This window comes from Myotis myotis, unplaced genomic scaffold (assembly GCF_014108235.1).
Source record: "Myotis myotis isolate mMyoMyo1 unplaced genomic scaffold, mMyoMyo1.p scaffold_m19_p_13, whole genome shotgun sequence".
NCBI classification, from domain to species: Eukaryota; Metazoa; Chordata; class Mammalia; order Chiroptera; family Vespertilionidae; genus Myotis; species Myotis myotis.
Genome location: NW_023416317.1, coordinates 49371681 through 49387157, shown reverse-complemented (window position 1 = coordinate 49387157; position 15477 = coordinate 49371681). Strand labels below are relative to the sequence as shown.

Below are 15477 nucleotides of genomic sequence, written 5' to 3'. Positions count from 1 at the left end.
AGCCCCAAACCCAAAAAGGGAAGCGATGCCCACATCACAGCCACGGGTGGCACCAGGGGAGTGGGCTCTGGCCCAGCAGCTTCGAGGCTCCCAGAGGCGGAGCTGCGAGTACCGGAAGGCAGGACCAGGGAGAAGCAGTGGGCGAGGACCAGAGCAGGCCCGGCAGAGGTGACCGGGGCCCAGCGAGGACGTGCTACCACCGATCTGGGGCTCGAGGCAGGGCTGTCCCCTGCTCTGCCCTCAGGACCAGACGAAGTCACCTCCTCTGGGAGTGGCTCTGCCTGGGCCACCTGGGTCCCGGCACTCTCTGTCCACCATCCAGTCTCCAGCCTGTGGCCCCAGATGGGAGGTGTCCCAGTGCCCAGCAGAGCGGCGCACAGACAGAACCCTCGGGAGCATGGAAGGACCTGTGGCCAAGGGGACCCCTCACCAAGGCTGCTGGGCCCCTCGCTGGTGTGACAGCATGCCAGCCCCCAGGGGAGGACGCGTGTGTGCATGAAGATCAGTGTCCCTGGGAATGGGGGATGTGCCCCGCACCCGGGGTCTGTGCAGGCCGCCCTCCTGCTCACCGTCTCGTCCGTGCAGATGGAGTGCACCTGGGTTCCGAACATCACCGACGTGAAGATGAGGAAGAGCAGCCCCTCGAAGCACAGCAGGATGAGGAGGATCACCGTGGTGGGCGGCGAGAAGTAGCTGCACTCTGCACACAAAGGGCGCGGGGCTCAGGGCTGGCCCATGCCCACCGCCCCCAGGCCCCCCCGCCCCAAGTCCCCCGGTGGGTCCTCCTGGTGCCACGTCTCTGGTCTCCAGGCCTCAGTGAGGACCCTCCCCACCCCACCTGGCTGCACCTACACTCCCTATGGGAGCCCTCCTTGACTGGCCGGGCCCTGCCAGGGCCTCCCTCACACACACCAGCCCTCGCTCGCTGCCGCTTCCCGCCAGCAGGCCACCCGCTCCAGCTCAGGCCCGGCCTGCAAGCCCTCTGCTGTGAGCACTTGGCCTCCGAGCCTCTGCTTTTCCTCTCCACGTGCTGAGCAACTCCCCCCGCAGGCCTGGCTCGGGTCGGAACAAGGCCCGGCTCAGAACGCCCTGCGGGCCGCCTGGCTCCCAGCGGCACCAAGAAAACAGCCCGTCAGCTCTGTTCTGAGGACAGAGACACGGCCTCACTGACGGTCTGCGACTCTCGTCACTGCCCAGGTCTGTTAGCCGGACGACGGGATGGTGTCTGTGATGATGAAATGTCCTTGTCAGACCTCACCCCGAGCCGCCAAGGCCACACCTGGATCCGGGGGCCTTGCTGATGCGGTCCTTTTAGAATGTTCACCAAGGAACCTGCGGTGGCCCCCAGCTGTGCAGGACCCTGACCTGCAGAAACCCCACCCCCACCCCCACTCACTGACCACCTGGCTTGTGCTAGAACCGCGCTAGTCAGGAAAGCAGGGAGACAGGGTGCTATGGACAGAACTGTGTCCCTCAATTCCTGTGTTGAGCCCCAGCCCCCACGGTAGTGGGTTCAGAGACGGGCCTTTGGAAGACGGGGGTAGGTGAGGCCCTTACAGAGGACACACGGGGGCGCTTGCTGTCCCCTCCCTGCCCTGGGAGGACTCAGGAGGAGGTGCCACCTGGCAACCAGGAGTCCCTGCCTCAGGAGCCCAACTGGCGGGCACCTCGCCCTGGACGTCCCAGAGCCAGAGCTGTGAGCAGTACATGTGTGAGCCGCCCAGTCTCTTCCACTAGATGAGGTCCAGCCAGAGTGCTGGGCAGGGCCAGGGAGAGAAGAGGGGGCGGGTGCAGACTGTGCCACAGGGGAAACCTCTTAATATCTGGTTGGAGCTAGGGATACTGTCCTTTTCATAGCCTCAGAGTTGTTTTTTAATGTGTTTTTTATTGATTTTAGAGATAGAGGAAGGGAGAGGGATAGAGAGAAACATGGATGACTACGAAACATCAATTGGCTGCCTCCTGCACGCCCCCTACTGGGGATCGAGCCCACAACCCGGCATGTGCCCTGACTGGGAATCGAACCGTGACCTCCTGAGCCACGCCAGGACCATTGAGCCACACTGGCCGGGCAGCCTCAGAGTCCTGAGAAACAATAACAGCAAGAAAATGCCCAAGAAGTCAGCATGTGCAGGAAGAGCAAAACTTCTAAAGGATGGTGAAATGAAAAAGGGGAAAACATCGAGGGAAAAACAGTAGAAATACGATGTTTCTGCTCAAGGCATTTGCTCACAGGTTGTGTGTGTGAAGGATCTAGCTCAGCAGGCGGCCTCTTAAATCTGTTAGCATCTAATCACTTTTTCTTATTTTTATTCTTTTAAATTTCATTTATTTTTTCAACATCTATACTTTCCCTCAGAATTTATATAATTTTCTGGTTGGAGCGCCTTCGTTGGCATTTACATTTAAATGGAATACTTCTAAAACAGCAAGAATTTGTCTACAACCTTAATGTCAATTGGTGATCAAACAGTTAAAAAGCAACCACCACAAGAAAACAAACAAATTAACAAAACATCTCCACATCCCAGGCAGGAAGTTGAAAATGAGTTTCTGCAAGATTGGAATGGGCGACCTTCGAATGGAGGGCTTTGGCCAAGGGCACGGAAACCCACTCCCGGGCCTGGCCTCCTGGCTGGGCCTGCCCTCTCCCAGGCGCACTCGGGCGGGCGGGGTCTGCCCAGCTCTCCACTTTACCTGTGGAACTGACTGTAAGGGGCTGCGTTTTCTCCTGAGAGATTCGGGCCTCTGCTGTTCGTTCCCTGGTCAGTCCGTGGGCTTGCAAGAGATCTAATAAATTGAGGGTGGCCCCTGGCAATACGATGGAAATAAGGAGCCCGCCTCTCATGTCCCCCGCCCCGGAGGAGAGCCCTGACCACACTCACTTGTCCAGTCTTCTTCGAAGCAGTGTAGGAAGTGGAACCCCACCATGATGAGGGCGTGCAGGGAGATGAGAGCTATGTACATCTGCAATGAAAGCGGGGCAGGCGTCACCGTGCGAACCCCGCACGCAGGAGCACCCAGGGTGAGGGAGGGCCAGGAGCAGGGCCAGAGGCACCCGGCCACCCCCCCACTGGTGCCCTCCCCCAGCCCCGGGTCTGAGGTGACAGCCACTCGCTGGGAGTGTGTGGACTGTGTGGACGAGACAGTGCCCGTCACCAGGCGTGACCTGGGCTCCGGTGGGCGGGGCTGCCTCGGGGTCGCTCTTCTCCTCACTGAGCAGTGAGGGTGCTGACTGCCAAGGGCCCTTCCAGCCCCGACACTAAACACACCCCGCCTACCTGCAGTCACCGCCAAGGCGGCTCCTTTAGCGACTCAGACTGGGCGCTGGCCCTCGCTTAGAGCTGACCAGCTGGAGTCTGTTTTCCAGGAGCTGGGGCGAGCGCTCAGGAGCAGGCAGCCCTTGCTGAGCGAGGCTGGCAGAGGCGCTATGCTATTCGCAGCAGCAGGGAGCTGGCGAGTGCTGGGAACTTGGGGAAGCAAGTGCTCGGCTGGCTCCGGGAGGGTGGGGCAGACCCGGAAGGGGACTTACTGTAAACAGGACGAAGTACTTCTGGTTGTTCTCGCCCACGCAGTTATTGACCCAGGGACAGTGGTGGTCCATCTTCCGAATGCACCGCTTACACACACTGAAACAGCCCCCGGGCGGAGCGTTAGGAGGGCCCTGGCAGGAGCCCCGGGAACACAGACCTGGCCTCCTGCTGGGTGTGGGCTGCAGGGGCTGCAGGTCAGTCACCCACCAAGGCCTCTCGTTTGACACACGGGATGGAACTGACGTGGTGTGGCTGCTCTCTTGACGCGACAGTGAGCTGAGAGTGTGGTTTAGCGAGAGGACAACATGAAGAAGCAGTTTCAACAACTTGAGGAGATGGGCTTACAGAAACAGAGCTCCCAATTCCCCAGAAAGACCCAAATCCAGAGGGTGGGGTGGAGCTTCCCAGGTGGGCGGAGCTTGGTGTGGCTGCCCGGAGGGAAAGCTGGAAGAGTTCAGAGCGGGGTCAAGTGCAGGTTCTCAGGGCGGCAGGAAGCCCCCCTCCAAGAGCTTTTCTGCTCCCAGATAACACCCACTTTGCCAAAAAAAAGCACAAGTCACTTAAGCTCAAGTGTTGATCGGATAATCTAATAAATTTGCAAATTACTAACTTGTTATTGGGATCACTTTTGGAAGGTTTCAAGCTTATTTGATAGCAAACACCCTCCATACCCTTTTTGGACAAACCAAGTAATAACATGAAACAAGAGAACAGGTTAATGGGGGCTTGAAAGCAACTACTTTCCAAAGCTCAAGTTTAGAAAGACCCACTTGCCAATAGATGGGTTCATCAAGATTGTTCCCTTTTCACTGAAACCGGTTTGGCTCAGTGGATAGAGCGTCGGCCTGCGGACTAAAAGGTCCCAGGTTCAATTCCAGCCAAGGGCATGTACCTGGGTTGCGGGCACATCCCCAGTGGGAGATGTGCAGGAGGCAACTGATCGATGTTTCTCTCTCATCGATGTTTCTAACTCTCTCTCTCTCTCCCTTCCCCTCTGTAAAAAAATCAATAAAATATATTTTTTTAAAAAAAGATTGTTCCCTTTTCAAATCATTAAAGCAGGCTCCTTAACATTTATCTCAGGGGTATTATTTGTTCAAAACAGTTGGGCCCGGTCGGAGTGGCTCAGTGCTTGAGCGTCAACCCATGAACCAAGAGGTCACTGTCAGGGCACATGCCCAGGTTGTGGGCTCGATCCCTAGTAGAGGCTGTGCAGGAGGCAGCCAATACAGGATGTTCTCTCTCATCGATGTTTCTCTCTCTATATCCCTCTCTCTCTAAAAAAGAAAAATATATCAATAAAAACATATTTTAAAAAACACAGTTGGAATTACTATAAATACAACCTCAGAAATAATACGATTCCTTTCTTGAAAGTCCCTCAGTTCACACCAGCTTTTCTTCCCACCAGTTTCCATAACTAACTGTGTCTCCGGCTCTTACAGTGCACAGTGGGCTGTGGTGGGTGGACTCTGCAGGAAGGGTGGCCTCGGGGAGCTGCTCGGAGGAGAAGGGCTACATCGGTCCACATGGGGGTGCCGTTTGCGCAGGTCTGGCTGAGGGCACGGAAGGTGCAGGAGGGACTCTGGATGTGGAGGTGAGCAGAGCCTCCTGGCCAGGAGCCCAGCCCAGCTCCACTGCGAGGCCACACGCTGAGCTGCAGGCCCCACCCCAGGGAGGAGATGTGGCCTTTTGTAAGCGTGAGCTCTGGGGCCAGGCAGACCTGGCTAACCTCTGGGCCCCGGCTCCCCATCCACAGGAAGCCCTGACAAAAGGAAGAAGCGGGGCCAGGCACTGGGCCTGGCTCAGCCGAGCGCCGCAGTCATTCTGGCCTCCACCCTGTTCCCTACAACTGCAGAGGGTCTTTCTAGCATCAGAAAGGGGCGCATCTCAGAGATGCTGGGCCAGCTCCAGCATCCCCCTGGGCCAGGAGGGCAGGGGAGAAAGGCGGGCATGAGGGCAGGGAGGAAGTGAAGAGAAAGTCAGGTACCAGCACCCCATTACCTGTTCTCTCTGCATGGTGTTACCAAGTTAAAAAAGGTAAGAGTCCTGGCCAGGTGGCTCAGCTGGTTGGAGCGTCCCGCACACCAAAAGGCTGGGGTTCAGTTCCCAGTCAGGGCACGAATGGGAGGCAACCGATCAATGTCTCTCTCTCACATCCATGTTTTGCCGGGAGCCGGTCCATGCTTGCTGTTTCAAGGGACCTGGCTCCCGGCAATGTTTCTCTTTCTCTTAAAAAAAAATCAATAAAGCATATCCTCGGGTGAGGATTAAACAAACACATGAACAATACATACGGGTGGGCAAAGGTAGGTTTACAGTTGTGAGTACATGAAACAGTTTATTCTTGTATTATTTATTAATGAATATATTGTTTATTTGTATTACAACTGTAAACACTCTGTCCACCCTGTATTTCAATGGGTAGCACTTGTTCCTGATACAAATTTTAAAAGTACAGACAAGCAGACAGTGAGGAGTGATGCCCCTGCATCCTGGGCCTCAGCCACCAGGCCCCACACCCCCCCACGGAGCCACCAGGCCCCACACCCCTCCCCCACGGAGTCACCAGGCCCCACACCCCTCCCTCACGGAGCCACAGGCCCCATACCCCTCCCCCACGGAGGCACCAGGCCCCCCCCACAGAGCCACCAGGTCCCACACCCCTCCCCCACGGAGCCACAGGCCCCATACCCCTCCCCCAAAAAGCCACAGGCCACACACCCCTCCCCCACGGAGCCACCAGGCCCCACACCCCTCCCCCACGGAGCCACAGGCCCCATACCCCTCCCCCAAAAAGCCACAGGCCACACACCCCTCCCCCACGGAGCCACCAGGCCCCACACCCCTCCCCCACGGAGCCACAGGCCCCATACCCCTCCCCCACGGAGCCACCAGGCCCCACAACCCTCCCCCACAGAGCCATTACTCAGAGCCCATTTCTTGCATATCCTTCTGGGACAACCAGCTCTAGGGGTTCTTAGCCCCCCCCTGTCTGGGGAAGAAACTCCTGAGGGTGCTTCCCTCCCCCAGCCCCCAGCCCCCAGCTCTAGGATCCTGAGCAGTTTCTCTTCCGTCGCACTTATTTCCGAGGGTTTTGAGTGGGCTCTGGGCAGTGTTTGCTCAGCAGCAGAAGTACCGCTGGCCGCAGCCTCTGGAAGCTGCCCAAGCGCTGACACGAGCTCTGTGGGCACCCGGGCTTTGTTCCCGCCGCTGCAGAGGCCGGCGCACGCCGGGAAGCCGGCTTCACAGGCCCACGTCTCACCAGGCAGCCACATTAGAAAGCTCCTCACCCTTCAGGGAGCAGGGAGTCCAGCCCCTGAGGCTGCACAACTTGGTCCAGAGTGCGGGTCTGTGTTTGCTGTTTGCAAGGACACGAAATGCCAAGGTGGCCCCTCTCCCTGAGCTCATGGAGGGGGGTGTTCAGAAGCAGGCTCTGGGCCAGGTGGTGGTGGTGTGTGTGTGCCAGGGGTAGGGTGGGGGGATCCAGCTAGGCTGGTGGCTGGAGGCCCTGTGCAGAAGCCAATCCCCTCACAGCTCACAAAACGCCCAGCCTGAATGGGTCTGGACTGGGGCCTGAGAGTCCCGAGGGCAAGGCCTGGAGGTGGGTCCTTGAGTAGGTGGGTGAAGGAGCCCCAAGGCCCAGATGGTGACTGCCCACATTCTGCGGGGCTTCCTTGGAACTCGGCCCCAGAGCTGGCTGAGGCCCTCCTGCCCGCCCTGGTGCTGGCCCACCATGGAGACAGCGTGTCCATGAGGGCCCGTGTCTCCCCACAGCAGCACTCACCAGGCGGCACCACAGTGGACAGGTGCACCTGCCAGCCTGGGGGGAGGCCCTGGGTCAGGGCCATGTCTAATCCACCCTCACAGCCCAGAGCCCAGCCCAGGCCCCGTGGATCAGGGTTGGCTGAGTGAAGGCTCCGACTGTGGACGGGGAGAGCGAGGCTGGAAACGGCTTCAGCGTAGACTGGCTGCCCCAGGAAAGAGAAAAGGACACGGCCAGAGGCACCACGTGGGCCAGGCGTGTTTTTTCCCTCACCCCTCGTTCGCTACAATGAGAAGTATAAGCACAAAGGCACCTCCCATGCCCTGTCCCGCTCAGAAAGTTCTGGGTAAGTCGGTGGGGAGAACACTGCTCTCAGGTCCCGCTCTGGGCTCTGGGCTCTGGGCTCTGGGCTCGGAAACCTGGCTTCTCCAAACCGCCTGCAGCCAGCCCTCACATCTCAGGGCTGAGACCAGGTCTACACAGAAAATGCTGTGAAGACAACATGCAGCTGCATCACCACGAGGAAGACAGAACAAGGATCTGGCAGGCGCCCTACGCAGTCCTCGACCAGCTCAGCCTCAGCGTGTGTCTATGGGGGCCCGCAGGGGGAGAGGCTTTGCCAGGGTCAGAGGTCTCCACCGCCTGTCCAAGAACCTAACGCATCACACTAACGCCTGGGCCATCCCCTTTACCATGGACAGCTCCCTTCGCAGAATTCCCTCCTGCTTCCAGGTTCCCCACCAGGACCAGCAGCCTGGGGTTCCACGTGCCTCTGCTCAGAGGGAACACCACGCATGCACCGGGCTGGAGGGAACACAGGCCCAAGTTCAGGGAGTATTGGTGGCGGCCACAGAGCTAGAGGATGGAGTTTTCAATTCCATGGGACCTACGGGGAGAGGGGGAACCGAACAGCTGGGCACAAGCACCTTGCCTGAGCGGACAAGGCCGACACCAGCTTCTCTCACGAGGCAGCAGGCCTCTGGCTCGACCAGTCACAGCCCAACCCGCCCGTGTGCTGGGGATTCTGCTTATTCAAAACTGTGGTCCCGACGGCGTGGGCACCACAAAGGAGCAGTTGTCAGGACACATTTCCTGAGTCAGGAGCAGGCGGCACACGGGCACCTCCCCCGAGTTCATCTGAGCCAGCAGCCCCTGTTTTGCTGGCTGACGTGTTTACTAGCTTTCAGGAATACCCCCCTCGGTCCTGGGAGAGAGGGAGGAGGCGGCAGGAGAATGCCGGGCTCAGGGAAGAACGAGAAAACCACTTCACCTCACTCAGGGAGTCATTTCTCTGAGAGTGAGAGGACAGAGGTCAGGTGACTGGCAGGAGCCGTGGGCTGAGGCGCCGGGACACAGCCAGTGCCCAGCAGCTGCCTGGGGCCCGGAACGCTGGAGGCTGCGCTCTCTCCCGAGAGGGGGGCAGTGAGACCCCCACAGAAATGCCCCTCACAGTTGCTCGCATCCCCCGACTGGCAAAGATGACCTCCCGCCATCAGGAGCTGGTTCACCCCCTGAAAGCTCCCCTCCACCACACCAGTCTGAAAAAGGGACCAAGCGCCATGTCTGTATTGCTGTAATTTAGCATTTAAAGTTCCCTTGGAATGATAAGAGTGCAATTTTTAGCTGGATGTCGTCAAAGAAATCTGAAAACCAAAAGGGTAAAATCATCATAGATGAGAAGGGCAATGGTTTATGGGCTGAATCCCACAATGTCGTAGCCTCTTGAAGTTTCGTTTTAAAGAAAATCCTTCAATTAGGGCAACAGTTCATTTCCCTGTAAACTGCAGGGCCCACCTCTTAAATGGGTCAAGGACTAGACGTGCACAGAGTGACTTTCTACAGCCTTTCTCAGGGGCCTTTACTAAGCAGCAAGGCTGTGAGGAAGAAGAGCAGGAATCTCCCGGATTTTACAGACTCGGAAACAGAGGCGGACTCAAGGGCTGCCCAGGGTCCCAGGTCAGGTGTGGCAGAGCCGAGTCTTGAGACAGGTGTCCTGAGCCAAAATCACATGCCCTTTCCCTTCTGGGGAGCTCCTGAGGCTCCAGAGGGAGACTCGGGGTCACTCGGCGCCCAGAGCAGGGCATGTTCTTTGCGGACGGCCCCGCGGGGGAGCGTGTGCGCATGAGTGTGTGTGTGCGGCACGCGTGTACCTGCAGTGGTGCGCTCGGTCGGGCTTGATGCTGCAGCACTTGGGACACTTGTACACCACCTGGCCGGGCTTCAGTTGTAAACTCTCGATGAATTCTTTAGTGGCATTTCCTTTGGGCACTGCCCCCTGTAAGAAAGAGGAAAGGCGTCAGGGTTGGCTAAGGGTTCCAGCATCCCACAGTGGGCACAGTTATTTCAAAGGAGCCCTTGCACACACAGGGACGGGGCATTTTCATCCTGACACATGGACTCTGTTAAGAATTACACAGGGATGGAGCAGGTGCACCCCAACATGTGGACTCTGTATTCAGAATTATGCCAACACCAATGAGTATATATTGACAATTTTCCCCAGGAATTGCCAAAAAGTGAACACATGGGTGCTCATCATCTCATCATTTCATACCCTTTCAACTGTCTGAAGTATTTCTCATTAATAATTTTTCTAAAAGTTAAAAAAGTAGTAGAAAAAAAAATCTGGTCTGCAAAATGCAGTCAGATGCCAGAAAAGCCTATAACAGAAGTTTTAAAAAGCAAACAAACTGTGGTAGGCAAGGACTGCATGGTATGTACAACGCTGGTCAGATATAGTTTCACATTAAATATGCCATAAAGCACACAGCTACTGACACGGGAAATACCCGTGATAGATTGTTAAAGGGAAAGCAGACTTCCAAACAGTACATAGACTATAAGCCTGTTTTGGCAAAGATTTTCTATGTACATACATAAAAAGACAAAGATACCCACAAAAGTATTAATGGTTATCCAACATAGTAGAATCACAAGAACATCTTTTCTTGACCATCTTTCTGAATGTTCTATTATAAGCATGTGACTTTTGCAATTAAAAAAGCTCATTAAATATACAAGCAAAAAAATACACCTCAGGAAGGAGCTACCTGGAGTAGGACTATGACCTACTTTCCTGAGGTTTGTTACCACAATGTTGAGACCGCTGAGGGTCCTTGAGGCATCAGCGGAGGGTCGGGGTCTGGAAGTCTGACTCACAGGGAAGGTGGCGCCCAACCACCCAGACAGCAGACTTCAAAGGGGCCTGTGGAGGACACGGGCCATAAACCAACCAACAAGAGAACAAACAAACAAAAAAACAACACTAAGCTACCCACCTGAAACCAATACAAAATAAAAATCAAACAAAACAAAGAACTCCGAAATGTTCTGTGAAGGTACAATCTACTCATTACACAAAATGGAGATGTACAGGGAGATCTCTAGAGCAGTGGTTCTCAACCTTCCTAATGCCGCGACCCTTTAATACAGTTCCTCAGGTTGTGGTGACCCCCCAATTTCATTGTTACAAATTGAACATAATTAAAGCGTAGTGATTAATCACAAAAACAATATGTAATTATATATGTGTTTTCCGATGGTCTTAGGCGACCCCTATGAAAGGGTCGTTCGACCCCCAAAGGGGTCGCGACCCACAGGTTGAGAACCGCTGCTCTAAAGCCATTTCCTGGCCCAGAGTCCTGGGAGGGCACCACAACCCAGCCTTCTTACCAGTGGCCCCAGGCCACACCCAGTCAGAACCCATCTCAGGGCCTTTGTGCTTGCTTGTATTTGTGTTGTAACAACTACCACTTAACCACACCCCAATTCCTGGAGGACAATGTCTTCCAACTTGCAGCCCAGGAGCAGGTATTAATAAACCCAAGCTGAACAGTAATGATGATACAACAGACACTTGCTGAGTGCTTAGGTGCGAGGCACAGTTCCGGGTGCTTTGCTGTATTTTGCCAGTTAATTCTGACAACAGACCTATGAGGTAGAGACCATGCTATTCCTCACTGTGGAGATGAGGTAACTAAAGCAGAGAAGCTAAGCAAGTTCCCAGGATCAGGTGGCTAATAAGTGGCAGAAGAGGATTGGACCTAGCCATCCGCGTCTAGAACCTACCCTCCATAGAAGGCAACATGTGTTTGTCAGATGTTTCTATTAAGTGATTTGAGGAGGCCCTGATGCCATCCTTTCATTCTCCTGCCAACACTGTATCAACACACTCACTGTGATGGAAACAGCCTAGGATAAGGCCTGCTTCAGGACGCAGCTAGGACGGCAGGAAATGCAAGAAGGACACAATGCAAAGCCATGGAGACGGGTTCTGAAGAAACACCAATGGTTCAAGGACTCAACCGTCCCATTCATTTCAAGCAACAAGGAAGAAGCCTGCATACATTGTTTCAGGGGCCATGGGATCGAGGCGTGCGCACACCTGCTGGGCTAAGCAGAAACTCCCTGAGCTCCAACAGGCCTGTGCCCAAGGCCACCTGGCTCTCCTCCACAGGTAGCAGAAAGTAGGTAATCCCCACCTGGTCACGCTCCTCTCCCTGGAGCCAGAAGGCTTTCGGTTGGCATTGATAAGTTGCTCAGTGGCAGGTATGAGAAGGTGCGGAGCATGAGTGAGAGCAAAGCACCCCACTCAAATGAACCCCGAGGCAAGTCCCCTGACCCTACACAGGGAATGTGGCAATACCTTTGGGCAAGATGGGCACAGCCCTTCTATAGCAGAACCTGGTCGGGCGGACCCAGTGTCAGTCCTCTTCTGTGTTCCCAGGGCCGGACCTCATGCTCCCTGCTACTGGCCCCAGGAAATAGCCGCTACCTGAGTCTTCCCCAAGAATCGGTGACCTGCAGTGGTTGGAGACTGTCAAGTGCAGTCTGTTTACAGCAAGGAATCCACTAGGGGGGACGGAAGGGAAGGAGGAGGAGGGGCGGCAGGCAGGCAGGCAGGCGGATTCCCTTTTCCTGAGCAATGTGGTTAAATCGAATGGCTTTATAGTCCTCCTTGACTCCAATCTAAGACTTGAGATAATTTACAATGAGGTTAATAAATTATTAGGTCCAAAGAATGGAAGAGTACAAAACAATGTGATCATAAAGACGAACACAACTGACGTGGTTGCCTAGTGCTTGGCTTTGAGCTTCCTGGCAGTCGGGGCAAAAGGAAAGCTTTAAGCTGGGAGGCGGACACTTTCCCAGAGCTCAATGTAAAGGGAGTCAGTCCCTCAGGAGTTCACAGGACGAGGAATTAAAATGTACTTGTAACTGGGAAAGAAAACGTGGTGAGACTGGGAGAGGGAGGGAAGGAGAGAGGGGAACCGAGACAAGGGTTTCTGAGTCCAGGCTGCCTGGGCAGGTGGAGCCACTCTAGACTTGAGTGTTTCAGGAACACGGAGAGCTCCTTTGATGACATTACACAACCTGAGTGGGCAAGGAGGCACCTGACATCAAACACCAGTCTGACTCGTTCCTGCCCACGCTCATGCCACCTCCAGACCAGCCCCCTGCCCAGTGAGGCACCTGCCCCTCTGTGTCTGTCCCCTCCCCTCTCTTTACAGGCTATCCCTTTTACCCCATCCCTCAAATGGATAAATTTCTTGTGAGTCAATTCCCTTTTCTCCTCAAGCTCTATGTGGGCTCATTTACTAAATGCTCACTAAATGGTCCAGAAAATGTGGCTGCAATTGTTTTGATGTTACATTTGGAAAAAGAATCTCAAAGCTGAAAGTGATACAGTAACCATCTTGGGGAGACTATAAGATCTTTTTTTTTTCCCCCTTTTAAAATAGTAATAGTAATAAGCCAAATCATATACACTGTATACATTGTCATACATTGTTTATAACCTTAGGTGTAACTTTTTCTGGAAGTTATAGGCAACATGAATCCCTGAGATACAAACACTATAATCTTGTTAGGGAACTCAAAACCATACAGAGGCTCCTTTATAAAAACAGACTCCCCCTTTGGTGTTAATGAGGCTGCAGGCATTGATGAGAAAGCGGGAAGTGATCTGCTTTCTGTGTGGGATCTGGGCCCCAACTCTGCTCCTGGGAAGCCCAGGGTGCCCCAGGGGCTCCCACCGCTGCAGCTCCCCCCTCTGTTTCCACACTGAGTTTTGCATAAGATGTCATGTGCTGGGAAGGGATAGGCAGGTGGCAGCATGAAAACCCGCGATGAGCCTGAGACGCGGCCTGTCTGTAGGACATGCTTTGAGTTGCTCCCTTTACAATGGTAGATACTAGACAGATGCTTCACAGTTTTGCCCAGTTTTCTTTGGAGCCACCAGCAAAACACTCCCATGAGAAGTTGGCTGGAGTTTGGGATACAGACTATGGCTCCCATTCATTAGGGATTGGAAGCCCAGCAACATACCATAGTGAGGATCATTCTCTCCCGCCTCCAACTGCAAAGGGGCCGGACTGAGGAGGCCCCTGGAGACAATGTGGGGGTAAAAGAACACACACATGTGAGGGCAGCAGGAATGCCAGGGCCGAAGCCTCCCCCCACCCCCCAACATCCAGTTCCCCGATTCACACACCTTCTAGAAACCAATGACCTTTGCACTCCACTCTGGTCCTGCCCCTCCACCGGCCCCAGACCTGGCTATCTACTGCCTATCTGGCATCTCTGCTTACATGTAATATAGACACAGTTTGGCCAGAACAAAAGCCTTGCTTTCTCTTCCTAAATCTATTCTCCCAGACTCTCCCCGTTCAATAAATGGCACCAGCAATCAATCCCCCGGCTGCTCAAGCCAAGACGACTCTGGAAGGCACACTCTTTGATCTCTTTCCATTCTGTCAGCTCTTCTGAATGGCGGTTTTCAGACCTGGCTGAAACCGAGGGACTCCTGGGAGCTTTAAAGCATCCCAATACCCAGGGCCCCGCCTCAGACCAATTAGAGGGGACTCTCTGGGGGCGGGGCCAGGCATCAGTACCTTTAAAAGCTCCCCAAGGGATTCTAATGTACTGCCGGCTGGGCTTGAGAATTGGTGGCTTAAAGTATATTCCAAACCCAACAGCTCCTCTCCAGCTTCACCGTTCCCACCTTGGTCTGAGCCACACGCCTTGTGTGGACCACAGCAATGCCTCTTATCTTCCTGCTTTTACTTATCGCCACCCAAACCCCCATCCCAAGCACAACACCTGCTCCCATCATGCCTTTCTGATGGCTCCCATGGCATGTAGAACACAGACCAGAGTCCTCAGGAGGCCCACAGGCCTGCAGGATCTGCGGCTGCAGCTTTTCTACCTCATCTACCCCCTCTTGCTCCCACTCCTTGGCTTCAGCCACCCGAGACTTCCTCCCGTTTCTCCTCTTCCTGAAGGCTCTGCCCTAAGATCTTCATTTGCCTGACTGGCAACTTCACGTCACTCAGGTCTCAGCTCAAATGGCCCTGCCTCAGGGAGGCATTCAGACCACCTTGATCTAAAGTAGTCCCCCTTCACCTCATAAAAGTCACCACCACATCACCCCGTCAGTTTCATGGTCTTTACAGCACCCGTCCCTTTCTGAAATCACCTCGTCAATCACGTTGTTACTGCCTGACCCCTCTGAGGATGTGAGCGTCAGGAGAGCAGGGATTTTGGTCTGTCTTGCTCACAGCTGTCTCCATTGCTCAGAATGGAACCTCTCACATAGTAAACCTCTCACTCGATAAACATGCCGTTCATTTTATTCCATCCTCGGTGCGCCCTGGTCTCCTCCTCACTGCTGCCAGAGTGATCCTTGTAAAATGACAACTGATCTTGTCACTCTTTCGTTTAACACCCTCAGGGGCTCGAGGCTGCTCCTCACATCCCACACCGGCCCTACATCTTAGGCTCCACCCACACCGCCAACCCAGACCCACTCCCTACCAGGCCCCGGCCTGCTGGTGTGCCATCTCCCCAGACACATGTATAAGAGGAGGGGCCGTCTGGACCGGCTGCTGACACGTAATGAGCTGGGAGAGCGCTTTCCTTTGGGGCAGATTAACAACCCACCACCTGAACCAGCAAGAACTGGAACCCTTGGGGAAGGGAACCAGCTCAGGACCCAGCATCTTTACTGAGCGTTCCCTGGAGCGCACAGAATGGAAATCTGCGTGACCACTGCCACCTTCACGAGGAGTACTTTCCCTTTCGTAATTTAAACACCCTCATCTCACATACGGCAACAATTAAGCCATGGGAGGTCGTTATCCAACAACGCACTCTAGCTTTCCCCACACGACAGTGAAC

At 54.8% G+C, this 15477-nt stretch overlaps 1 protein-coding gene across 5 annotated transcripts in view; it reads right to left on the bottom strand.

Annotated features, from left to right (window-relative positions):
* The window catches only part of ZDHHC3 (zinc finger DHHC-type palmitoyltransferase 3), a 41116-nt gene that overhangs the window by 10323 nt on the left and 15316 nt on the right, over positions 1-15477 (bottom strand). For 2 of the 5 annotated variants that reach the window (XM_036333108.1, XM_036333112.1), the window contains exons 3-7: positions 9450-9574; positions 3533-3629; positions 2886-2967; positions 2698-2811; positions 570-700 (exon numbers count right to left, since the gene is read on the bottom strand). In XM_036333108.1, the coding sequence (XP_036189001.1) occupies positions 570-700; positions 2698-2811; positions 2886-2967; positions 3533-3629; positions 9450-9574 (549 nt within the window). The remainder of the gene's footprint in view (positions 1-569; positions 701-2697; positions 2812-2885; positions 2968-3532; positions 3630-9449; positions 9575-15477) is intronic. The other 3 variants (XM_036333110.1, XM_036333111.1, XM_036333109.1) reach the window with 2 other exon arrangements.